Here is a 27,371-nt window from a genome sequence, read left to right as displayed (position 1 = left end):
CATTCTTTTTCTAACAATCAAGTTTTTCATCGATCAGACTTTAAATATTAGATTTTTATCATTCATTTAGTGAGTGACATTTTTTATTATGAATTTTTTATGTTTAGATGCATTTTTGAGAGCGCTAAAAATCAATGGTCCACAATACTTTGTATTGTATAGTTTTAAATGCATTATGACCCATCGATTTTTCATGTTTAGAAAAACATGTCTATATGTCACAAAGTATTTGTGTAAAGCATATTTCTTACAAAATAAATTATAAAGAACAAATATCGATGAGATGCTCAGACATTAGAGAAGGGGAGTCGTCTGATCGTCTTTGGTTGTACATTTTGGACCTTCCTTTGGTTGGACGATCTCCCTTTTCAATATACACGAAAAATCACTGTAATGTATGGCAAAAATGATGCATTTTTTAAAAAATATATAATTTTTAAAAATGCAACCAATATCCAAAACTACAAATGTCTAACATTAAAATGACCATTTTAGCCTTTATATATTGATTTTTTCTAAACATATGAATTTTCTCTCAAATATGTGCCCAAATATTGTGTGATAGACTTTGTCACTATTTTTTTACCAGTAAAATAAAGAATTTCGAAAAACACAAAAACATACAAACTATTGTACATGATTCGCTAGAAGATGATGAATGGGCGCTGAGATACAACCTTGATAATATTCTTAAAACAGAAGGCGAACAAATACAGTTGCACCAATCTCGATTATTTCATGCTATTTTCAACCATTTGCACATGAAATTCAAAAAATAATAAAAAAGATAGAGAGAGATCGGGGCGTTAGCTTTCCAATGCTATTAAGATCACCTTGATTTGATAAGCAGTTGGAAAAAAATATTCTTTGAAAGATAGATTATTCGATTGTTCTAGTCTGCAGAACATGTTTTTATTCTAATTTTGGAAATAAAAAATGGAAACCCTAGATGTGTTTTCAGTTTTGACTCAAAATAGAAAAATTATAGGCCTATGTATCAACTTTCCAACGAATATAAAAATGTAGGTTTTTATGTCGGATCATATATATATATATATATATATATATATATATATATATATATATGAAAAAATGTTTTATAAAAAATATGCAAATTTTCTTTTAAGTATATATGAATTTTCTCTTTTTAAGAGAAAAATTTGCATATTTTGAATTTTTTTTTATATTTATGCAGAAAATCATATATATTAGAGGAAATTCACATGTTTAAGAGAAAATTCAAATATAGTTAGGAGAAAATTTGCATATTTTATGTAGAATACTCTATTTTCTCAGTTATGTATTTCTCTGATTCGATGTCAAAAAATTATGTTTTTATAGTTATTGTAAAGTTGATACATAGGTCTATAACTTTATTGTTTTGAGTCAGAACTGAAAACCACTCTAGGATTCACGTTTTTGAGTTCTAAAACCAAATTAGAATATGCTTTATTGACTGAAACATCCGAACAATATATCTTTCATAGAAAATTTCTCTCCAATCACTCTTCAGGTAAAGGTGATCTTGGTGGCGTTGGAAATTTAACGCCTCGATCTGTCTTTGTCTTTTTTATTATTTTTCTAAGTTTCTGATGCATGTAGAGGAAAAATCTAATAGAATAATCGAGATTTGCACAACCACACATGTTCATGTTCATGTCCTGTTTTAGGAATATTGTCGAAGTTGTATCTTAACGATCATTCATCATTTTTCAGCAAATCAGGTATAGTTGGCAAGATATTTCTATATGGTTTGTTTATTCTTTTTGTATTTTTTAAATTCATTTTTTAGATAAAAAATTAATGACAATGTATGTCACAAATGTGATGCAATATTTGGGCACATATTTTGAAAGAAAATTTGTATATTTGGAGAAAATCCGCTATGTGAAGCTTAAAATGAATATTTTAATGTCAGACATTTGTGGTTTTGAATTTGGGCAAATTTTTGAAAATCAGATTCAGACTGAGAAGGTGAAAACTGAAAAGCTGACCGACTAATCTGAATTTAGATTCAGATGGTCAAAACTGAAAAACTCGTACCATTTACATTTGTATATGTAAACCGATATTTGTCGGATTCAGTTGCAAAATATTAAATCCAATATGGTTCTGGCTTACCAAATGCAACTAAACGGAATCGAGTTGTGTCGAATATTGAATAAAATCCGATTCATAGCGCTCTGTTCACCCCCAAGATTCGTAGAGCAGATCAGGTGATCCCTCACATCACTTTAAAAAAGTGAATTTGACATCTTCACTGTCCATTGATTCATCCCACAAGGACTTCATGGTCCTTGTGTACATTGTGAACGGTGAGGATGCCACTTGATCTGCTCTCCAAGATCCGACTCCCGTCACACCTTATTTGTCATGTGGGAGGGGTCAAACCCATGCCCGACCCGAAATTCATTTCAAAATGTACGGGTCTACGGTAGGTTCGGATCTAACAACCAGACCGACCCATCAGCAGTAGAGAGAGAGAGAGAGAGAGAGAGAGAGAGAAAAGAAGAAGAAGAAGAAGAAGAAGAAGAAGAAGAAGAAAAAGGAGGAAGAAACGGTGGGGTTGCGTGGGAGGTGAGAGCGGAAGAAGAAGAAGAAGAAGAAGAAGAAGAAGAAGAAGAGAGGGGAATGGGAGAGTCGGTGGAGGACCTGCTTCTCAAGGGCTTCTTGGCGGAGGTTAGCGAGGTCGAGAGGGAAAATGAGGTCGCCAGGTCTCTCTCTCTCTCTCTTTCAATTAACCACAAGTTCTGGTTTTCATGTAACGGTGAAATCGATTCATGGTCTGTGAATAATCTCGGATGGCCGAGCATGTGTTTATGGGTTAAGTTTTTACCGGTTGCTTTTGGGCAATTTGTTGAAGATTTGCAAATTTTGTTAATAATTCATCGCCATGAACCAACTCGGCATTATATTTATAAATTTGATGTCTTTACTTTGTTCTTTTTTTCTCTGGGTTGTCATGTCGAACTTAAACTGGACAATCTTGTGGTTGGTATCGATTGCACCATGTCTATTAAAGGAAAAAAGGTACGCGCGATACCGACCACTGTCGGGAAAGCAAGGAATTTCCTTATAGAATACATATTTCCATAGTGAGAGTTGAATTTCTGTTGTAATATTAGGTGAAATATGCACCCGGCTCGTCTTGAAGGAGTATCGAAGAATTCTGTATTATAATCTCTCTGTATTTCCTACCATACAAGTTGATTGCGTTCTCATTGTGATGCCCTTATGTGAAATTCTAATTGTCTTTTATCTTTTCGGCGCGTCTGTGAGTTGCTCTTTTTTGGATTTGGATGGTGTTCGGTTCGGTTCCTGCTGCTTTACGAAGAAATTCTTATGCTATTGCTCTCTTGATACGAAAACAGCATCGGAGCAGAGATTGTTCCTTTCCTCCTTCAAGAAGTCTCCACACTCGATATGCAATTGTTGAAACTAAGCTACCGTACTATTTAAAGCCTCTGAAATGTCATCCATCCCTGGTCATTTTATATTTGATGTGCCTTCAATGCTATAATCCTTCATAAAACAGCAAAAGTTGCTGTGATCCTTTATCGGTCATACTCCCTCAAGGCTGAACGGACAAATCCATGAAACCTTTTGAGGCTGATAGATCCTTGATCATTTTGTTCATGTCAGCTCTCCAGTCGCCATGTTGTAAGAAATCACCATCTTCTTACCTTTTGAGTATCCACTAATTTCTAGAGTTGTAATTAGTTTTATGCCTAATTAACTTTGACTGCGGAGGATAGAAATGCACTCCGGCAAGAAGTAGAGGCGCCATCTTTAAATGGGGAGCAATAGGCAGATAATTTCTGGCCATTCTAATATGTGCTCATTATCTGACGGCAGATCATGAGCGGCTCACTCATGGCTCAACCCCTAACTGTTTACCAGCCTGGTGTTTGGTTATATACCTGATTTCTGAAGCATTGTGAGTTTCTGCTCTCTTCTTACCTTGATTCTTATTGATAGTCACGGATCCTTTCTCATTCTTTCTCTCAACTGTCTGCCAGGTTGTAAGATGGCACTATGTTTTTACATATTCTGAATTTCTACCTTCTGGAGTCTTTTAATCTTAGAAAATATACTGATTTCTTCTTGAGTTGTTAGTTTTTTCCCTTGACAAGATTGGCCATGGGGCATAGAAATGTAGTTGGGCAGGAATTGGAGCATCACCACCATCTTTAAACGGGGAGTGATAGGATGCTAATAATTTGTCATCATAAATATCTGCTTGTCCCTTGGCAGGATCTTTTCTATTTAGATTGTGGACAGAGGGAGATTTACATGAGGCTCATAGCCTTTAATCAATTTAGAGCTTGGTGCTGGGTAGGGAAGTATAGAACTTTGGTGCAGAAGCATTCTGGACTAAAGGAAGCAATTTGAGGCCTTATAGTTTTGTGAAACGACCTGGATGAAGGAGAACCCTTTTTGCCAATGTCCAACTTAATCTTAGATTTTTCTTTTACCGTTGCTGTTTGTCCCAGAGATCAGTCACACAAGATGAGAGAAGATGAAGAAGAGAACTTGGGACAGAAGTTAGAACGATACCCACTATGGGTCATCCCTTCTTATTCTCTCTATTTATATTAAAATACAGGAAAGATTACAATATTACCCCCCATGAAATAAAGGGTTTACAAACAATACAAACAATCACAAAAATAACTATGTACATGTCTCATGAAAAGAACAAACAATACAACTATTCTAACAGCCTCCCTCAAGTTGTACATGGTTTACAACCATGGACAACTTGGACTTCAGAAGCCAATATCTTTGTTTGCTAAGACCTTTGGTGAAGATATCCACAATTTGGTTTTCGGTCCCAATAAACCTAGCCTCCAATTCAAGATCTTCAATCTTTTGCCTGATGAAGTGCTCGTCAACTTTAATATGCTTTGTCCTGCCATGCAATATTAGATTCAATGAAATCTTGATTGCACTTTGGTTGTCACAGCTGCCCTAGAAATTTGTTGAACAAATGGCGAATCCATGTCACTTTTGATGTGGTTGCGACCGTAGATCTATATTCAACTTCTCTGCTAGATCCTGGTAACAAAAAGCACATCTTCATTTTGAGACTGTTATCCATCTCCACCGTTCCTTTCAAATACCTGAGAATTCTCTTAATTGCTTCCATATGCTTTGTTCATGGTTCATGCATAAACCAGAAGACTTGATTTAGTGCATAAGCTATATTAGGACAAGAAAAAGTGAGATATTGAAGCATACATACAACACTCCGATACCTGAATGCTGTTAAGTTTTGTGTAATGCTGGACCAAACTGGGATTGCGTGATTGACGTGCTTACCGGGGCATAGCTGTAATATTGTGTTTTGTTGTAGGACAATCATGTCCATAACCGAATTATCTTGTAACCTAATACATAAATATAATGAATCAGGTCATGTATGCATTAAGAAAAATCGTGAACCTGTGCAGCCCCAAACGACTCTGCGTATTCTTCTTCTTCTACCTTTTTCTTCTCTCTTTTTCCTTCTGTTGCAGATCAGGTTTGGTGCAAACTCAAGTTCTAACATGGTATCAGAGCAAGGTTGGATCTAGGGCTCGGTATTGCTTCCAAAAGGTATGACCATAGAGAATATCTGATTTCGGTCAGGAAAATATTCTTCTCTCTGTTTTTTATTTTTCCTCTCTTCTGCAATCTATGTTATCGTGTTTTCTCCCAAAAGGACGATCTCTTTTTCTCGTCCCCATCTCTTCTTAAAACTGCTTTCATGTTTTCATCTGGAACACGTGTTTTCCCCTTAAAAGCCTGTTATCTGTTGCATTTTCATCTTGAAACCCTTTCTTGAAACTCATGAATCCTGTTTTTTAAATCCTCATCGTGACCCATCTTCTTGAATTGATACTATGTTCCAAGCAAAACTCATGATTATTTTTTCTTAGAATCTGTTCTCTTATTCCCTCATCTCAAAACTGATCGTTGATTAATCTGAAAACACGATTCATCGTGATCTTGGTATGACAATTTTTTTTTTTAGCCCATTAATGCTAATCGAACACGGCATGTTCAAGTGGCTTGATTCATGAATATCAAATTGATAATTTGAATATTCACGTGATCTGATATCTGTCAAAAAACAAAAGGGGCAGCAGAACCGAATTCTGTTATGATCAGTTCTCTTCTGGACTGAACTTAAACAGTCACATTATCTTCAAGTTTGATTAGTTATTCAATTGATCCCCTCTTAGAGTATTTTCTACTTTATATTCACGTATCTCATAATCTTGGATTCTTCTTCAACCTAGTCCGATTTGTCATCAAACTTCCTTAGCCAACTTGTTTCTGAAAAATTAAATAATTCTAATTTTCTGACTTGAAAGAGACAAATAGTTCCTTTTATTAGGAGCCAAGATCTCTTTGGTCATTTGGATGGATCAATTCTAGCCCCACCAGAGTTCATCGCAAAGGAAGAAATAGACGCACAAGGGGCTGCATCTACCAAGCTTGTTCGCAACTCGGATTATGTCTCTTGTATGAGAAAAGATCAGGTATTAATTGCCTACATCACATCTACCCTATCTTAGGAAGTACTAGTTGCTATCCCCGACGACTGCACATCGATGGAATTGTGTAACAGGTTGACACAGACATACTCTCAGATATCTGAAGCCAGAGTTTTGTTTCTCAAGCGTGAATTCCAGCTTCTCAAGAAAGGCGGTCTATCTATCATGGATTATTTAAATAAGATGAAGACTATTACAGATCAGTTAGTCATTATTGGATGTGAAGTGCTGGACAAGGATAAAGTACAACAGACATTGAATGGTTTGGGTCCCGATTATCATGTATTGGTGACATCATTGTTGTGCTTTCCCATGCTCCCCACATTTGAGGACCTCCGGGCAAAACTTCTACAATACGAAATGTCGTTGAAAGGCATTGCTGAAGATTCTCGTGCTCAATCTGATTCCCAAGATGTTTTAGCTACTGGGTTCTCCTTCAGTCATGGTCGTGGAGGAAATAACTTCAGAGGAGGAAGAGGTCGTGGTAGATTTGCAAGTCTAGGTTTGCTTCCCACACCCAATATGCCGTTCAACTCCAATGCGAAGAACCAAAATCAAAGAGCTGTCCCGACATGTTACCTGTGCAATAAAAAGGAGCATATTAAGGCAAATTGCTAGTTTAATCCCCAAAATAAAGGAAAATTGCAAAACACTAAGAGCAAGAAGGAAGATAATGTTACCAAACCTGATGGTGAGGTGAAACAACTTTTGCTGGCAGCATTGTCTGGGTTGCACTTGAAGCAGAATAATCAAGGATTATGGTATGTTGATTCAGGAGCAACGACTCATGTTACGGGGGATGTTGGTAAGCTTTCGAACTCGGTTCCTTACTTTGGTAAAAATAATATTGTTACTGGAGATGGATCTCACAATCACATTTCTCACATTGGTGATGCAATCATTGCTTTGTCAAAATCATCTCTCAATTTGTCAAATGCTATTCATGCTCCTAACATAAAAAAGAACATTATTTCTGTGTCCAAACTTGTTGATGATACACATTCTTATGTTGAATTCATTCTCTCTTCTGTGTATGTCAAGGATCTTCAAACGAGGGAGACATTCGCTGAAGGGGAGCGAAAATGCAATATGTACATCTTCAAGGAAGATCCATTTGCGCATACCAGTTCCGCCTTGAAGCCCTTATTGAAGTCTAAGTCCTTTCAGTTTGAGTTATCTATGTCAGGTCTTGAGTCTGTTTTTAGCCTTTCTAAATATAATAAGCCAAGTCTTTGGCATGATCGTCTTGGTCACTGCAGTTATTCTTTTCTTGAGAAACTTGTATCAAGCAAATCGATTCCTAAATCAAGTTTAACTCTTGAGGAAAATAATAAAAAGTGCTCCAGTTGTAAGATGCGTAAGAGTCATGTACTTCCTTTTGATTCTATAAATAAAAAAGCTTCAAGATCTTTTGAAATTGTTTATTCTGATGTTTGAGGTCCTGTGCTTGTATGTTCTTCTTCTGGCAGCATATATTATCTCATCTTTATTGACAATTATTCTTGTTATACTTGGATATTCTTTATGAAGCATAAGTCTGAAACTTTTTCCATATTACGCAACTTTCATGCCTTTGTTCGAAACCATTTCTCTACCAATATTTTGCATTTTCATTGTGATGGAGGTGGTGAGTATACATCGAAGGATTTTACTGATTTCTCCAGAGTAATGAAATAAAGCGTAGTTTCTTGTCCACATACGCTACAACAAAATGGGATTGCTGAGAGAAAGCATAGACATATTGTTGAAACGACCATGAGCATGATGCATGATAGTAATCTTCCCATTAGTCCGTGGATAGAAGCATTCCATTCAACAATCTATATTATAAATCGTCTGCCTATGACAGTTTTACAAAATAGTTCACCATACTTTTCTCTTTTCGGCATTCAACCTGATTATGATAATCTGCGTGTGTTTTGATGCACTTGCTATGTTCATATTGATGATTCTCTTAGGAATAAATTCCAACCAAAGGCTTTCAAGTGTAGATTCGTGGGATATGCCGATGATTACAATGGTTATCAGTGTTATGACCCTATGACTAGGCGTGTTAAAATTTTCAGGAATGTTGTGTTTGATGAGAATAATCTTGGAGATGTATCATTTAATACCTGTCAAAGGATTCCCAGAGAAGAGGTTTATCATCCGTGGATGAGTGCAAAATTATTTGCAGGTGCTTATGGTGATTGCTCACCTGAGTGTACTCGAGAAACACAGTCGGCTGACCAAGATGACATTGACTCAGGCCAAGCATGCTTACCTCAATCTAGGGATGGCAGTGGACCGGGGGAAAGCGGGGCCCCGCCTCGCCGTGTTTGGACCGGGGATGAAGGGTATGAAACGGGGATGGAGGCGGGGACGAAGGTTAAAATCCATCCCCGTCCGGGGGTGGAGGCGGGGATGGACGTGCACTTTTCCCCGCCCCGCCCCGTCCCCGCCACGATCCCCGCCTCATCCTCGCCCCAACCCAGCCCCGACCACTTTTCCCCGCAATATCCCCGCCCCGCCTCATCCCCGTTTGAACCGGGGATGGAGGACATGAAACGGGGATGAAGGCGGGGGTGGAGGATAAAATCCATCCCCGCCAGGGAGGCGGGGCGGGGGTGGAGGATAAAATCTTGAGGCGGGGCGGGGGTGGAGACCATCCCTACCTCAATCTGGTGATCAGGTCGGTGGAGCTTCATATGCTGAAGAAGGGGCAAACCCACAATCTCATCCTATTGACAAATTTAAAGGGTATGTGTATGTGCGAAGAGAAAAAGGTGCTCCTCCTGCTCCTCACATTGAACCAGATACTTATGTGCCTGTTGGAAACCTGAGGAGTTCAAATAGAATCAGACATCGTATTGACAGGTGGGTCAACTACAATAATTTTTCTATGGATCTTCAACTCTTTTTGTCTCAGGCTATGTCACATGGGTGCGGGAGCGGGGATTCGGCACTTCCAAAAAACCCGGGTGCAGGGGTGAGGCAGGGGCAAAAATGCAATATATATATATATATATATATATATATATAGAGAGAGAGAGAGAGAGAGAGAGAGAGAGAGAGAGAGGTCGGGGTTCAGTTTTTTTTGCTGGTGTGTTCAGCAGCAGCAGCAAGCAGCTGTCCAGATTTTTTTTTTAAATTCTGCAACCCATTTAGTAGGGAAATTTAAAAAAAAAAAAAATCCAAAAAGGACCGAAATGACCCTGGGTGCAGTCAACGCACCCAGGACCGGGTTGACCGCACTCGGTGCCGCACCCGCACCTGCGTCGAGTCGCGTCGACGCGGGTGCGGCACCCTGCTAGCCGAATCCCTGTGACATAGGTCTCAGGTTGATAAGCATCATGAACCCGTAGGGTTTCATCATGCCGTGAAATCAAACAAATGGATTGAGACCATGAATGAAGAAGTGGAAGCACCTCATGAATGTCAGACATGGGAAATTGTTGCCAGACCTCCTAACAAAAATGTTGTTGATTCCAAGTGGGTTTATAAAATTAAGTACAAACTCGATGGCACCATAGAATGATACAAAGCAAGGCTTGTTGCAAAGGGGTTTACACAAGAATATGGTCAGGGTTATGATGAGACTTTTAGTCCCGTGGTCAAAATGGGGTCAATAAGAACTATATTGTCTTTAGCTGTCAAACATGAATGGGCATTAAGTTAGTTAGATGTTAAAAATGCATTCCTTGATGGAGACTTGAAGGAAGAAGTTTACATGGAACAACCTCCAGGATATGTTGAGGGAGACCCAAGCACACATGTAAGAAGACTAAAAAGAACCATATATGGTTTGAAGCAGGCCTCACACTCGTGGTTTGAAAGTTTCTCCTTAGAAATACAAAAACATGGGTTCTGTAGATCTCTCTTGGACCACTCATTGTTTATATTCAAGGATAAGGGCATCACCACCATATTGTTAATATACGTTGATGATATTATTGTTACAGGGAACTCGATGAACCACATTAAAGAAACAAAGAGACTATTAAGTCAAAGGTTTAAGATAAAAGACTTGGGAGATTTGCGTTATTTCCTTGGCGTCAAGGTAGACAAGAAGGATGGTTACCTGACATTGACACAACATAAATACAAACTAGATTTATTAAAGAAATTTGGTATGCAAGATTGCAAGCCTTTGTCTACACCGAGTGTCTTACATCAAAAACTCAGTTCACAGGATGGAGATTTGTACTCAGATCCTAAAAGATATCGAAGTGTAGTCGGTATGCTTCAATATCTTACCTTTATTCGCCCTGACATTGTTTATTCTGTCAATCAAGTGTCGCAGTTTATGCATGAGCCGCGAACATGGCACATGGATGCAATCAAGAGAGTGTTGATGTATTTAAAAGGTACCATTGGAGATGGGTTGGTATATAAGAAAAGCTGGAAAAGGGGAGGCATGCATGATGTTACGGTCTACAGTGATGCGGACTGGGCAGGAGATCCTGATGAAAGGAGGTCGGTTTCCAGATATTGCATATTTCTTGGGGAAAACCTAGTATCTTGGAGCAGTAGAAAACAAAGGACAATTGCTAGATCAAGTACTGAGGCTGAACACTGATCAATGGCTGCTGCAACTGTTGAAGCTACTTGGACAAGACATTTGTTGAATGAATTGGAGGAATGGATCTCGAAATCTATCTTATTGTGTGATAATCAAAGTGCCATTAAAATATCTTTTAATCCTATTTTCCACAGTAAGACAAAACATATTGAGATAGATCAACACTTCATTCGACAGAAGGTTGAAAACAAAGAGATTGAGCCTCGTTTCATTCCTACGAAAGGCCAGGTGGCAGATTTATTTACAAAGGGTTTGACGAAAAACATATTTTGGTTCTTGAAGAACAAGTTGTCCATGCACAACTTGAGGGAGGGTATTAAGTGTCGTGTAATGCTGGACCAGTTTGGGTCTGATCCAGACCCAAACTGGGATTGCGTGATTGACGTGCTTACTGGGGCACGACTGTAATATTGTGTTTTGTTGTAGGACAATCATGTCCATAACCGAATTATCTTGTAACCTAATACATAAATATAATGAATCAGGTCACGTATGCATTAAGAAAAATCACGAACCTGTGCAACCCCAAACGACTCTGCGTATTTTTCTTCTTCTACCTTTTTCTTCTCTCTTTTTCCTTCTGTTGCAGATCAAGTTTGGTGCAATCTCAAGTTCTAGCAAATGCATCTTCATAAAATTATCCATCATATGAGCCTAGTTTTCGACCAAGAGTACTTGGAGTTGGTGAAGGCTTACAATCCGTCATTCTTGTCTTAGCCAATAAGTCAAGAGTGTACTTATGTTGGGTCTATCTCCTTTATGATCAACCTTAACACCAAGAAAATATTTCAACCTCTTTAAATCTTTCATTTGAAAGCTTCTACTAAGGAGATTTTTTAATTTCTTGGATATGATTTTCATAACTCCTTGTGACTATAATATCGTTGACACAGATAAGTAACAAAATAATCGTATTCATGCCTCTGTATATAAACAATAAATAGTCTAATGTTGACCTTTTGAAGCCATGTTTTTTGATTTCATCAGAAAAACTTTCAAACAAGGATCTTGACGCTTGCTTCTGTGAAGGCGCCTCGGGAATGAGTTTCCTGCACAAACAACAAACAAGAGAGGAAGAAGGAAAAGAGAGAAGGTAGAATCCCAAAGTGACGTCTTACCCATTGTGGGAGACGTTTCTGTATTTATATATTAACGTGTGAGAAAATACAAGAATACCCTTAACTTGATTGGGTATATACAATATGCTATATCATGATATATGGATCTGATCCAGATCCATATTCTTAACATGCCCCCTCAAACTGAACATGGTGTAGAACCATGGATAGTTTGGATTTCAATTCCCAATATCGTATCACTGGAAGTGCCCGTGAAGAATCCTTGTAAACAATCAAGTTTTCAAATAACTTGATACTTCAAATACTCAATACACAAAATAAATGCAAGGTGTTTATAAGCTTTACACCACAAAAGAAGTGCAATAAATGCACAGTGTTTATAAGCTTTACACCAAAGAAAGTTCAATAAATGCATAGTTTTATAAGCTTAAGGAGACAACTCCTTTCTCTAATATATACATACAATGGGCTCACATAGCCCTTATTTATAAGCAAACTTAAGAGACGTTGGGCTATTCCCAACAGCTCTTATTAGAGACGTTGGGAATCAACCCAACGTCTATATTTTTAAAACTGTGTACACAGTCAATGGCTGACTGTTGTACACTGTACACAGTCAGCCACTGACTGTGTACAAAAACATTATATAAAAAAAACAAAAATAAGAAATGAAAAAAATTACAAAAATAAAAAAATAAAAAGGAGGAATTACAATCATATTAAAAAACATGAATATGCGTAAAATGTAGAAATGACTAAAATACCCCTACAACCAATACAATAAAGAAATATATATTTTATATATACAAGTAGATGAATACATATACATATATGAAATATATATGTATATGTATCTTCTTTTATATATATAAAATATATATAGAAAATACATTGTCTTATAAATTACAATTTAACACCCCCCCTCAAACTTAGGGCAAGATGACCGAAAGTTTGCAAAGGTGAAAATTGAACCGCGGAGCACACAAAGCTTTGGTGAAGAAATCTGCCAACTAATATTCTGAAGTTACATATGGAAGATCTATAACTCCTTTCAGATACGCTTCCCGAACATAGTGACAGTCCATCTCAATGTGTTTAGTCCGCTCATGAAAAGTATGATTTTTGGCCCTTTTATTGAGATCCCCATGTCTTCTAATAGCTGATGAATCCATACAATTGCCATGGTAGTAGTCGCCATGGCACGATATTCAGCTTCTGTTGAGGATAGAGACACTTTTTGTTGCTTCTTACATATCCATGAAATTAGCGAGTCTCCTAAAAACACACAAAAACCAGTGGTGGAGTGACGGTTATTTAGGTCACCTCTCCAGTCAGAGTCAGTATAAACAATTAATTTTAATTCAGAAGAAGAGGATAAGAATACTCCCTTGTTTAATGTGCCTTTTATGTATCTCACAATCCGCAAGATGGCACTCATGTGAACTGATGTTGGTGCATGTTGGAACTGACTTGCAGTATGAACTGCATGAGAGATATCTGGTCTAGTAATACTCAGATGCATTAAATATCCCACAAGCTGTCTGTAGGGGGCATGATCGGAGAGAGGAATACCATCACCAATCTTCATTTTGGCTCCTACTATAGTAGGAGTTTCACAAACCTTATCATCTGTAATACCTGACCGGTCAATAATCTCAGAGGCAAGCTTAGTTTGAGATAAAAAATACCCTCTATGAGAGTAAGCTACTTCAATACCCAAAAAATAAGTTAGAAATCCCAAATCAGACATTTCAAACCTATCCTTCAAAATTGATTTTATGCTTTTAACCCCTTTAGAATCACTTCCGGTTATAAACATATCATCCACATATAAGAGCAGAATGACAATCCCTGCATTGATTTTTCTAACAAATAAGGCAGTGTCAGTGAAACAAGAAGAAAAACCATTTTCTAACATTACGGAGTTAAATCTATCATACCAAGCCTTAGGGGCTTGTTTTAAACCATAAAGTGCTTTTCAAAGATGAAGCACTTTTCCTTTGGGAGTCTCCATTCATGGTGGAGCATCCATATATACCTCTTCATTAAGATCACCATTTAAGAAGGCATTTTTAACATCCATTTGATAGATGTTCCATTTGTTGATTGAGGCAACGATAATGAGACATCGGACAGTGACCATTCGGGCCACAGGGGCAAAAGTTTCTTCATAGTCAAGCCCGTATTCTTGACTATATCCCTTTGCAACTAATCGAGCCTTATATCTCTCAAGAGATCCATCGCTCTTAGTTTTTACCTTAAATACCCATCTACACCCTATTGTTTTCTTACCCTTAGGAAGATCTTGGAACTCCCAAGTCTTTGCCCTGTTGAGAGTTGAAAGCTCACATTCTATTGCTTTCAGCCATTCATCATTCATTTTGGCTTCTTCGAAGTTTTTGGGTTCTATATAGGAATGAATAGCGCTAAGGCAGACTCTATGTTTAGGAGTAAACGAATCATATGAAATAAACCTAGAAGGCATCTTTTTACTTCTCTCAGTTCTTCGTAGGTTTTCATCATTTGTTGAATTGGACCTGCTAAGTTCACTGAATTTTTCAATTGCACTCCTAAAACTGTTTTTATCTCTATGGGTATATGTTATAGGATCTCTCAATGCTCCTTCACTTCTATGTTGGGAGATAGGTGGATGGGAAGAGCCATCTTCTTTATCATTGACGTTATTATGAATGAAATCGTCATCACTATCATCACTATCATCATCATGTGCTAACATTTCAAATAAAAAAGAGTAATCCATATTTTCTTCAAAGGGTTCACTCCTTTCAAAACCATTAACATTTTCCAGAAAACTCACATTTCTGGAAACATATAGCTTGTCATTCTCAATATCATAACAACGAAACCCTTTTTGGGTTTCAAAATATCCAAGAAAAGCACAAGCAATGGCTTTTGGCGAAAGCTTGTCATTTATGTCAGTAAGAACGAAACATTTGCAACAAAAAATTCTCAACCGACTATAGTCGGGTTCTTTGGTATACAATTTTTCAAAAGGCGAGATATTGTTCAAGTTTTTAGAAGGTAGCCGATTTATCAGATAGACAGATGCTAAAGCCGCTTCAGCCCAAAAACCTTTTGAGATGTTTTGAGAAACAAGTAATGTTCGAGTTGTCTCTATTATATGTCTATGCTTCCTTTCGGCTAATCCATTTTGTTGAGGGGTTTTCGGACAAGATCTTTAGTGAAGAATACCATGACTTTCAAGATAATTTTTGAATTCACTTGAAAGGTATTCTCCACCAGAGTCAGTTCTAAAAATTTTTAGATTCTCATTAAATTGATTTTTAATCATCATATGATAGGTTTTAAAAATTGAGAAAACTTCATATTTGTGTTTAAGAAAATAAATCCAACAATATCTCGTGCAGTCGTCAACAAAAATGACATAATATGCAAAGCCTCCTTTTGATAGGACGGGTGCCGGTCCCCATACATCCGAATGAATAATTTCAAAAGGTCTTGTTGTAAACATAGATCTTTCACAAAAAGGCAATTTTTTCATTTTCCCAAGAATACAGTCATTACAAGTTAAATCACTTTTACATAGACTTTTAACAAAAGGTAAATGAGAAATTTTTGCAATATTTGGATGTCCAAGTCTCTTGTGCCACACATTAATATCTTTTTGTTGGACAACATTACAAAACAGGTTCTTTGGAATTTGAAGATAATCGACATAGTATAGATCGCCCTTCCTAGAGCCTTCCCCAATCAATCTCCCGGACCGGCGATCCTGTATCCCACATTTGTTAGATGAGAACTTTATATCACACCCATGATCCGAGAGTTGAGAAACAGAAAGCAAATTTAAGTTTAATTTGGGTATAAATCTAATTTTTGGAATAAAGAATCCTTGTTTTTCAAAATTTCCTATTCCTTTTACTTCAAGACATGTTCCATCCGCAGTTGAAATAAAAGATGAAGAGAGATTTTTTGAGTATTCGAAAAAGAACTAAAACTTGGGGTCATGTGAAAAGAAGCACCTGAATCTAAAAGCCAAGAGGTCTTACCGGGAAGAGAAGAGGTTGACATGCTGCATCCGAAAATAGCCCCTTTTAAAAGAGGTTGAAGTGCATCCACGATTTGTTGCAATAAAAGAGCTCCATTTGAAGATGACGAACACTCTTCCTTTTGACGTTGGGATGTAGTAGCCATGACAAATAACTTTTTCCACTTTGGGCAAATAGGCTTGATATGACCCGGTTCCTTACAAAAATGACATAAAAGCTTGCTATAATCCTTCTTCACTCCTTGACCACTTGAGTTTTGATTCTTGAAGTAAGGAGGCTTGTAGGTCCTTAAGTTGCTCCGCGGTCTTGAGACGACATTAACTCCTTCATTTTCTTCATTATAGGAAGGTGTAGCTAGAACACTTGAGTTGTTCTTGCTTATACCCATACGAGTCTCTTCCCCACTTAGTTTAGTAATTACATCTTCAAGAGAAGGGGAAGTGAAGGCGGATAAAAGAGAAGATCGGATTTGTTCGAATTCAGGCCTAAGCCCATTCCAAAAATTAAAAAATCTATCTTCTTCCAATTGTTTATGACGAAGCTCTATGGCTTCTCCACTCCACTTGGGTTCGAGCATAGCAATCTCATCCCAAATAGAAGAGAGTTCGGCAAAATACTCCCTTATAGTCATCTCTCATTGACGAAGAGTTAAAGCTCTCTTTTGGAGGTAATATTTATGAGACAGGTCCCTAGAGGTGTACATCTTCTCAAGGTACTCCCACGCTTGAGAAGCCTTCTTAAACTTGATAATATTGGCGTTAATTTTTGTTTCTACGGATGAGAAAATCAATAAGAGGATTTTAAAATTCCTCATCTCCCATTCTTCATGCTTTTTGGTGTAGTCTTCAAGAGCCTTGGCTCTTTCTTCACCTTCAAGGATTTTTATTTCTCCTTTCTCCATCAAGGTTATCTTTGGCTTCGGTTCGGGAATCAAGCTTTGAACATAACCCCAAAGCCCTTTTCCTTTAATATGAGCCTCCATGCTTCCGACCCAGACGTGATAGTTGGACCCATTGAGTTTGAAGCCGAGAGAAAAATGAGTCTTTTTCACCCATTAGAGAGGAGAGATGATGAAAAAGAATACGTACCACAAAGGATTTTTAGACCTTTCTTGATAGAAGAGTCTTCTAAAATATTGGATGAACAAGCGAATCCACTTCAATCACCAAAAAAATCGAGGGCATGCTTTTCGAGGCACCCGAAAAAGTGAGAATCCACACGATCCTTTTTTTTTCTCCAACCTTGCTCTGATACCATGTGAAGAATCCTTGCAAACAATCAAGTTTTCAAATAACTTGATACTTCAAATACTCAATACACAATAAATGCACAGTGTTTATAAGCTTTACACCACAAAAGAAGTGCAATAAATGCACAGTGTTTATAAGCTTTACACCAAAGAAAGTGCAATAAATGCACAATGTTTATAAGCTTAAGGAGACAACTCCTTACTCTAATACATACATACAATGGGCTCACATAGCCCTTGTTTATAAGCAAACTTAAGAGACTTTGGGCTATTCCCAACAACTCTTATTAGAGACGTTGGGAATCAACCCAACGTCTATATTTTTAAAACTGTGTACAGTCAATGGCTGACTGTTGTACACTGTGCACAGTCAACCACTGACTGTGTAAAAAAACATTATATAAAAAAAAACAAAAATAAGAAATGAAAAAATTACAAAAATAAAAAATAAAAAGAAGGAATTGCAATCATATTAAAAAACATGAATATGCGTAAAATGTAGAAATGACTAAAATACCCTACAGCCAATACAATAAAGAAATATATATTTTATATATACAAGTAGATGAATACATATACATATATGAAATATATATCTGTATATGTATCTTCTTTTATATATATAAAATATATATATAAAATACATTGTCTTATAAATTACAATTTAACAGTGCCTTGGTAAACAAATCTGCCACTTGATCTTCTCCCCGAATAGTTATAGGATGGATCTCCTTGGATTCGACTTTTTCTCTGACAAAGTGTTGATCTATCTCCACATGTTTTATCTTCCCATGTTGAATCGGATTAGTGGAAATGCAAATTGCACTGCGGTTGTCACAATATAGCAAGAAGCTGGAAATGCGTTGATGTAAACTGCATAAAATATGTTTGATCTAGGTAACTTCAGCAGTGACATCTGTCATAGCCCGATACCTAACCTCGGTGATAGATCGAGCAACAATTTTTTGTTTCTTGCTTGCCCAAGAGACAAGGTGAGAATACAAATAAACACCATAACCCGTAACAAATCTCCTTGTCGTTGGATCATGGGCCCAATCAACATTCGAATATGCAATCACTTTAACAAAATGATAGTATTCACATGAACCGGTTTCATATAAATAGTTCATTAGAAAGAGTACCTTTGATATACTGAATAATTCGTTTTACTGCTTCCATGTGCTTTGTTTGAGGCCTATGCATATACTGAGATACCTGATTTACAACAAAGATTAAATTAAGTCTAGTGAATGTCAGGTATTGGAGAGATCCAACTATACAACAACAACTATGCCTTCATCCCAAAACAATTGGGGTCAGCGATATGAACCAAAAAAGAAAATCATTCTGGATCTTCCACATGAATCCTTCTCCTCCAATCATTTCTATCCAATGCCATGTCCTCGGTGAGGTTCAAAGCATTCATATCCTTTCTTATCATCTCCATCCAAGTCTTCTTAGGCCTACCCCAACCTCTTTTAACTAATATATTTTCCCATTTCTCCATCCTTCTAACTGAAGCATCATTAGGCCTTCGCCGAATATGTCCAAACCACCGTAAATGATTCTCTCTCATCTTATTTTCAATGGATGCAATGCCTACCTTCTTACGTATCTTCTCGTTTCGAATCTTATCTTTTATTGTATTTTCACACATCCATCTAAGCATACGCATCTCAGCTACACTCATTTTTTGAATATGATGTCTCTTGGCAGCCCAACATTCCGTACCATATAGTAAAGCGGGGCTAATTGTCGTCCTATAAAACTTTCTCTTCAACCGCAATGGCATTCTACGATCGCACAACACTCCAGTTGCACTTTTCTATTTCATCCACCCAACCTTTATCCTATGATTTACATCTCCATCAATTTCTCTATACTTTTGAATGATAAATCCCAAATATTTGAAACAGTCATCCACCGATATTTCTTGCTCACCAAGCTTCACTACACTCCCATCACTATTTCGTTTCTTACTAAACCGACATTCCATATATTCTGTCTTACTCTTACTCAACTTAAAACCTCTTGCTTCCAATGTTTGTCTCCATAATTCTAACTTAGCATTAACCCCAACTCTAGACTCATCAATCAAAACAATATCATCAACAAACAACATACACCACGGTACTGGAGAGATCCAACTATACTTTGGTATTTTTTGGGATTTAAATAAGTATCATCTGCTGAATCTGTACTCAAATGCATGTGAACAACCATCAAGGTATCCACTGACTTACATTGTGACATCCCATTACGCTGCAAAATATCACGAGCATACTTTTGCTGAGAAAGAATAAGACGATTTAGCTGTTGATTCACCTGCACTCCACAAAAGAATCAGAGAGATTCCAAGTCCTTCGTATGAAACTTCCTCGTAATAATGATGTCATCAACATAGACTAAGAGAATAGTGATGTCGGATTGTACCCTCTGGGCGAATAAAGAATAGTCACAATGGCTTTTCTCAAAATCAAGAGTTCTTGGAGCTGTACTAAAGGTGTCAAACCATGCTCGAGAAGCCTGCTTAAGGCCATAAATATCCTTTCTTAATCTCAGCACAGAGGTGTTTTGATCGCCTTCTGAATACATAGGAGGATGTTCCATATATACTTCTTTGCACAAGTCCCCATGTAGGAATGCATTTTTAACGTCTAGATGAAATAGACTCCATCCATGCAACATGGCTAACGATAGGACAATACGGATTATTCCCATCGTGACTATAGGATAGGTTTCATCAAAGTCCAAGCCATGCTACTGTGTGTAACCCTTGGCTACAAGCCTAGCTTTAAAATATTCAATACTGCCATCTGATTTTCGTTTAACCTTATATACCCAACGACATCTAACAACATTTTTATCTACTGGTCTAGGAACGACCTCCCATGTATGACATTCATGGAGTGCAGTGATTTCATCATTCATTGTTTCTATCCATCGAAAATCCTGACTTGCCTTAACAAAAGATCTGGGGTTACTGAACATGTTCAAGAGCTGCAGCATGTGTAAAAATCTATAAAGAATGACTCATAGCTTACCCATCTAGATGGCGAATTTCACACTCATTGAAAGAAATGCAGGCATCATAGAACCATCTCCTAACCGTAACATTCACATGTTTGACTAAATGTTTAGGAGTCATAACAATACGAATGTTGGGTTGTGCCCTAGGGGCAGTCTTAGGAGGAAAAAAACTCTTAATAGAGCCTCTAGCTCTACCTCATCTCAAAGAACTCCCCCCCCCCTCCTCTTCTTTCTCCTCCTCCTCCTCTTCTTCTTTTTGTGTCCGCAGCGACACTACTACTATCACCAGCCGCACCTTTCTCCTTCAGTGTAGAACTTCCTTCTTCTGATCCTATGCTAGGGGCTGTAGGATTAGAAGCAGGGAGCTCATCTTCGTAATACAATCCTTTCAAGGCTCCACATACTCCATTTCTGCATCATTCATCTCTCTTTCTTGTCTTGTTCCTCTCAAGTCATCTAGTAATTGTTGACATTACCATTTCCCAATGTTTGACAATTTTCTTGACGTGCATGCTTGCACATTATGATGTGTCCCGACTAAATGATGCTTCAATCGAGAGATACCACTCGAAAAAGAAATTTCCAATAGTTGCACTTAATTTTTAATGAATTTTCATTCATTACTTGAGTGCCCTATTTCCATGATCCTTTGAGGCCATCTTTCCAAAAAAAAACTCAATAAGAAGCAAAAAAATAGAGTTTTTTATTTAACCCACTTCCTTGAACGAAACAATGGTGAAAATGCACTCTTACTTGAGAAAATCACAAAAGCCCTCTCCTTTACGCATAAATCAGCCCCCAAATCGATGTCACGACTCATAGGGTGCGTGGATTCTCTTCTAGCAGCCTCTAGACAAATGGAGAAGTCGACCCTCAAGAGGCCTTTAAAACTCAAAACTTAAAAAAAAAGTTTTGGATCTTTTTTAAGTGCGCCATACCTGTATCATATGATACAACACGATACAGGGGTGTATCGTACGATACACACTCGTATGGCGATACAAGTGTGTATTGTATTTTCAAAAAGTAACTATATACGTACAACATTGATTTAAGTAAACTTCCCCAAAGGGGTTGGCTTTCCTAGTGTGGTAGAGAAGGTAATGTTGCAACATCCAAGGTTCCTAAAAGCATTAAACTTGTCAACTTTAACTTGCATACATGATCTAATTGTTAGGATATATATATATATGTGTGTGTGTGTGTGTGTGTGTGTGTGTGTGTGTGTGTGTGTATTGTTTTGTATAGATTGTATTTTTAGGTTAATATGTAAATCTGTTTTGTTTTCTTCAAGGTTGTTCGTATCGTACGATACGGTACAATATGTATCGTTAATATGAGGTGTTCCGATACAATACATCCATATCTCGATAAGGGTGTGTATCTTACGAAACACCCCTATATCTTACGATACATTACAATACGGGGTGTATCTTAAGATACACTATAAATGCAGTTTAAATGCACATTTCAATTTTTTTTTCCGAAAACATATAAGGTCCCTTGTGGTGAGTTCATATTCCTCCCTAAAGAGCTTAAGAGTGATTTAGATAGATTTTTTTCCAAAAAAAAAAAAAGATGATGTTGATGATACTCAATGATTGATGTTATCTAATTCATTTTTGTTTGAAATTTAAAAAAAATGAGTTATGTAAAATTTTTGAGCATTAAAAAAAAACAGTGTTTTTTTTGTTTATGTAAACACACATTATTATGAATCTTGAAACTTATTAGGTTAGATTCGTTATTTAATATGCATATTATTTCATAGTTTGCATTATTTAAGGTTCAATGTCTTATGCATGCCATTCATACCAAGACATAAATGCTTTATATGTGATTTTATGGTTGTATTTTGTGAAATTCATCATTGTTTCATGTGTTATGATTTTTGTACAATTTTTGCTATTTTTTCTGTTTTTTCTTGATTTTTTGGATGGTTACAATACTATACATACAACCTTGGTTTTCTTTGTATTTTATTTTTTGTATTTTTAATGCCCTTAAAGGGCATTTTAGTCTTTAGGTTGGCTAGCTGTTAGGCTTAGCTAATGGCTAGTCTAGCTATCCATAAGACTAGCCTAACGACTAGTGTTCTTCGTCTTTGTGTATTTCTTGGGGACGCTCTTGAGTATTTTATTATTATTATTAAAATATTAATGTTTATATTGTGCTCTCTTTGTGCCTCTAGTGGCTTGTGAGCGCCCTTGGTGTCTTATGTGATTTGCCCATAGTGGCATATGTGCTCATAGCGGCTTTTTGATATTTGCATTCTTGGAGATATCTCATTACAGTGATTACACTAATATGTGATCCTTAGATCGTTATTCTTGGCAAGTGTTTCCCTATATTCAACATGTGTTTCTGTCCTCTCTTCTTCTTCATCTGTTTCCGTTCTATCTCAATTCCTTAGAGTTACCTCCTTTAGAAAGGCCATGATATGTGATGATTTGTATTCACTTCAAAATCATCTTTTGCTAGCATTCATGCTCTTGCTACTGTCATTCTTTGGAACTTGTACCTTCTACAAATAGAATGGGTCTCTACATGTATCACTAACAAAATTGGTACTAACCTTTTCTCCATAATTGGAGATCTAGTACATTCATACAATTCATTTTTTATGTTACACTCATCTAGCCCATATAAATTATCATTTTGTTTCCAAACACTTCTTTTTTGATCTATTAAAGTTGACCATGTGAATAACCAGTTGCATCAGTCAGAAAAATGCTAGTCTTTTCTATGGGCAAGATGGGGGATAACCCCCGTGGGATTTAAACCTGAGATTGGGGCTGTCAACGGGCCGGGTTTTTCTTGAATACCTGACCCGACCTGGATCTGTATTGCCGTTTTTAGCCCAAAAAACTGAGACCTGTATAAAAAAATTATCAGGTTTGTGCTTGTTCTCTAAAACTCAATCGGTTCGGATCTGGGTATGTTCATAACGATGAAGAATTGGGTCGAATACCCGACCCGGTGAAAGAATGATATATTCGGATATCAGAGTCGACCTGACGCGGTAAAAGAATATAAAAAACAAAAACTCTGATGGGAATTGAACCTCAAACCCCTTCCATTGAAGAAACGTGGCTAACTAGTACATCAATGTGCCTTTTGTTGGAAGTGTAAGACAAATATATTTCTGTACTTTTTAAATCTGAATTTCAACCTGACCAGACATCAATCCGGCCCATTAATAGGCTTATCCAGATCCAGATTTGGGAATCCAGAATAATACTTTGCTCCGATATGGTTTCCTTGATGTCTGACCTGAGTAATACCTGAACCTGATCGTTATTTATATGGGCAGATCAGGGTCGACCCCAACCTGGTTCTGATCCGACCCATTGACAGCTCTACTTGAGGCCCTGGTTATGAACTTATGATAGTATGATCTTATAAAACATTTGACGTGCATCTTTCATTTATCTTGAAGTGAATATGCATCAATCATACATGAGAATACATAGAAATATGGCTTGATAAAAAAAAAATCTCTTAGACATTTTTGTTTGACACTTGGAATAAACCTTCCATAAGTTGACTTTCACTACCGTAATCTTCCATCTTTCACACCCATGATGGGTCCCAAACTAAATCATCTCATGTGTCACCATTTATGCCATGATTTGAAAGTATAAGCTCCTTAACTTTTAGTGTTGCCTAACCCTTATTTCCTTTTAAAATTTCATCGATCTAACTGCACATCTTTTACACACACACATAATAAAAAATATAAAGCCAACTTAGCAAATCCAATGGAATGGTTGGTCAACACATCTAATCCACATTTTTGAGGATGGTGATCATCAGACTGGTCCGACAAACTTGTTGACTAACAGCATGAGTTGATTAATTGACGTACATGAACAGTTTGACTTGCAAGGCCATTCTACTGTGTGCCTCTCCACAAACCTTTAATTGAAGGGTGGGGGGATTAGAGGCGAGTAGGTACTTTTGAGTTTATGCTTTATTTGTACGAGTTTCTTGGCCATGTATAAGTTGGGAGTAGTTACTTTATTCACAAAACAATTTTCTACCTCAACTCTGAAATCTCTAGAATATCCTAGATGTAGTGGCACCCCGAGATACTTATGATGAAGTGAACCAAGTTGACAGCCATATGTTCATTTCTTTTGTGGTATTTATGGTCTTGGAGGGATACCAGGCTATGCTTACTCAAGGTTTCTACACATCTCAAGGCTATGAAGATGACCAACTTGGCAACACTTGCTGAGTAGAAGGTTCACATAAAATAGAAATTCCATCTGACCAACCTAAACCATAAATGTGGAGTTTCTAGCTTTGACTGTTACATGTTTTCTGAGTTATATTGTTACGATCTTGATGTACTTGTTGAGCTGATTGGTATTTTTCAAAAGAATCTTCCATAAATTCATACAACCCAGAACATGTTACTTTTGGTTATCCATTATATCATCTACAATATTGGAGTTAATCAAAATTTAAGGACAACAGAGAAGAAAATTGATGCCATTAAGATCTGAAATTCTAGTTTGTTCCTAAAATATAGGTTTCAGAAACCATCTCTCTTAAAAATCTACCTAGAATTAGGTAAAGCATTCAGAAGAACGAGGTCCCTTTGCCACCTTTGCCATATACACGGTGCTTATGTCTTAAGCCAATGATATCAACATATCAACTATGTTGAATAAACATTGGATAGCCGCAATTTGAGAGCTTTTAATGAATGTGCGAAATGGTGGCAATATTTTAACATGATAATGGTTATTCTGTTGAATTTAGTTTTTTATTAATAGAAACACATGCTTCACTGCTGTTGGACACTTATGGTAATTATATTTTCTTTGTTAACTTTGTGGTGTAACTGTTGATGCAGGATTCTCTCATGCTTCAAATTAAACGCATTTGAATTTCTTAACCTGCCTTTTGATTCATCTGTAGATGATGTTAAGAAGCAATACCGGAAGGTAATCTAATAGGGAACCATGTTATTGGAGACTATGATTTCCTTTTTATATGATGCAAATCTGCTTTATTTTCACCAATTTGTGTAGTTATCTTTGCTGGTCCATCCTGACAAGTGCAAGCATCCACAAGCAAAGGAGGCATTTGGAGGTTAGGAGGCCTTTTCATTGTTTAAGTTTGGTTTTCCATAGTAGACATCCGTGTAGAAGCAAGTCAAGTTAGTACTAGATCATCAATTTACTCCATAAATTTGCATATCTGTAATGCTCTTAGGTGATGCACCCAGTATTCAGCCTAATAAAAATTTATGATGCATGTATTCTAGTTGATTGAGATTGAAGATGGTAAAATGACCGATTTTGAACAATTTTTTCTTCCTGGCCCTGCCTTGACTTTCCTTTCTACTCATTTCTTGCTTCTTGATGTAATAAAGGCTTTCTTTAACATTGACCTTTTCGCTTGCTGAGGATTGAGGATATTCTAGTTTTCTGATTTTCTAGCTTTTTAATTGCAAGCGTAAATTTCTTTCTTTCATAACAATTACTAGCCATTGCACCAGTACACCTGAACTGAAAAAATTGATCATACAACTCATGCAGTATTAGAAAAACAAATACCAATCGAGAACTCAATAAAAAGAAGTTTCCTTTATTGCCCCTACTTGTATATATCAGCTGTTTATTATCAGGTGTATATATGTCATGTAAAATTGATTTGTATTCAATATATAAGTGAATGAAATATGGCACGGCCCGACATTAGGAAACATGCTATATTACAACCCCTCTTCCTCTATCGCCTCTCTCTCTCTCTTAATGAATATTTTCTTGAACATCTTGAAATCTCACATGGTATCAGAGCAGTGAGATCTAGGGATTGGAAGTCATTGATTTGAATGAACATCGGGATCCATGTGTGCCTCTTCTTCAAGGTACCTCTAATCTTTCTTCTAATCTCTCTTCCCTTCTATTTTTTCTTAATCTTCTTTATCTCATTCTCATTGTTGGTTCTTATTATCTTAGACGTTTAGTTTTCCAATTGTTACTTGATCTTCCTTCTTGAAATCACTTTCTCTAAAATCGTCCTTCATATTTTCAGTTCTTTGTTTTGGGTCTAAATATTTTCTTAAACCCTGTTGTGCCTGTTCTTCTATCCTAGTTAATATATGCGAAAATTTTAAATACACACCAAACTTTTGGCTTTAATTCATGTGTCTACCAAACTTTTGGAGGTTTTCAATGTAACGACCCCAACTGACCCTCGTAAAAATAGTGATTTTTTTTTAAACAATTGCGAAAACTAACCCAAGGATTCGAGGCTTCACAAATTTAATATACCAAACCACAAACCCAACTGTGCACTGAATCAAATGAAAAATAAATTAAACTTTATTAATTCAATAAACAATGTCAAATAGTCTAAACACAAAAATCATCTATTTCAGTAGAGCCACTCTGTCATGAACCAGAAACCAGTCACAAGGCTCGCGGTCTCCAGCTAGCTAGTCAAAACATCACTGAGCATCCGTGCCTGTAAAATAGTCTTAAGAAAACGGGTAAAAACCAAAGTCCTTTGTACGAATTCCTTTAAAAATTCAAATAGTAAAGGAAATAGCATAAATCAATTCATGCATAAATTTTAGAGGAATATCATAATTAACACTTACCACAATTAACTTACCTTTCAAGCATTTAAACAAGATATTATCTAGTAACAATTATAATGCGAAACAGAATAAGCATAAATGTATGATTAATACTGAATAGTAAAATATCCATGATTCAATGCACATGCATGAATAACTTATTAAGTTATTTATCAGAGTTGCTTTTTCATGCATGTCTCTATTAAATGCACACAAGTTTAATTTTCACTTTTTCTTAAACCTGTGGATACTCAAAACGGGCATAAATTCTCAAAGTTCAA

General features: G+C 36.8%; 1 protein-coding gene across 1 annotated transcript in view; it reads left to right on the top strand.

Moving 5' to 3' along the window:
* The first annotated feature begins 2,538 nt into the window (after positions 1–2,538).
* The window catches only part of LOC149846845 (uncharacterized), a 146,536-nt gene continuing 121,703 nt past the window's right edge, over positions 2,539–27,371 (top strand). Inside the window, exons 1-3 of the mRNA XM_089996606.1 lie at positions 2,539–2,714; positions 25,357–25,447; positions 25,535–25,595. Of these exons, the coding sequence (XP_089852732.1) occupies positions 2,632–2,714; positions 25,357–25,447; positions 25,535–25,595 (235 nt within the window). The 5' untranslated portion in view covers positions 2,539–2,631. The remainder of the gene's footprint in view (positions 2,715–25,356; positions 25,448–25,534; positions 25,596–27,371) is intronic.

Source organism: Nuphar pumila, chromosome 2 (assembly GCF_984573655.1).
Source record: "Nuphar pumila chromosome 2, dmNupPumi1.hap1.1, whole genome shotgun sequence".
Classification (NCBI taxonomy): Eukaryota; Viridiplantae; Streptophyta; class Magnoliopsida; order Nymphaeales; family Nymphaeaceae; genus Nuphar; species Nuphar pumila.
This window is presented reverse-complemented; position numbering and strand designations above follow the sequence as displayed.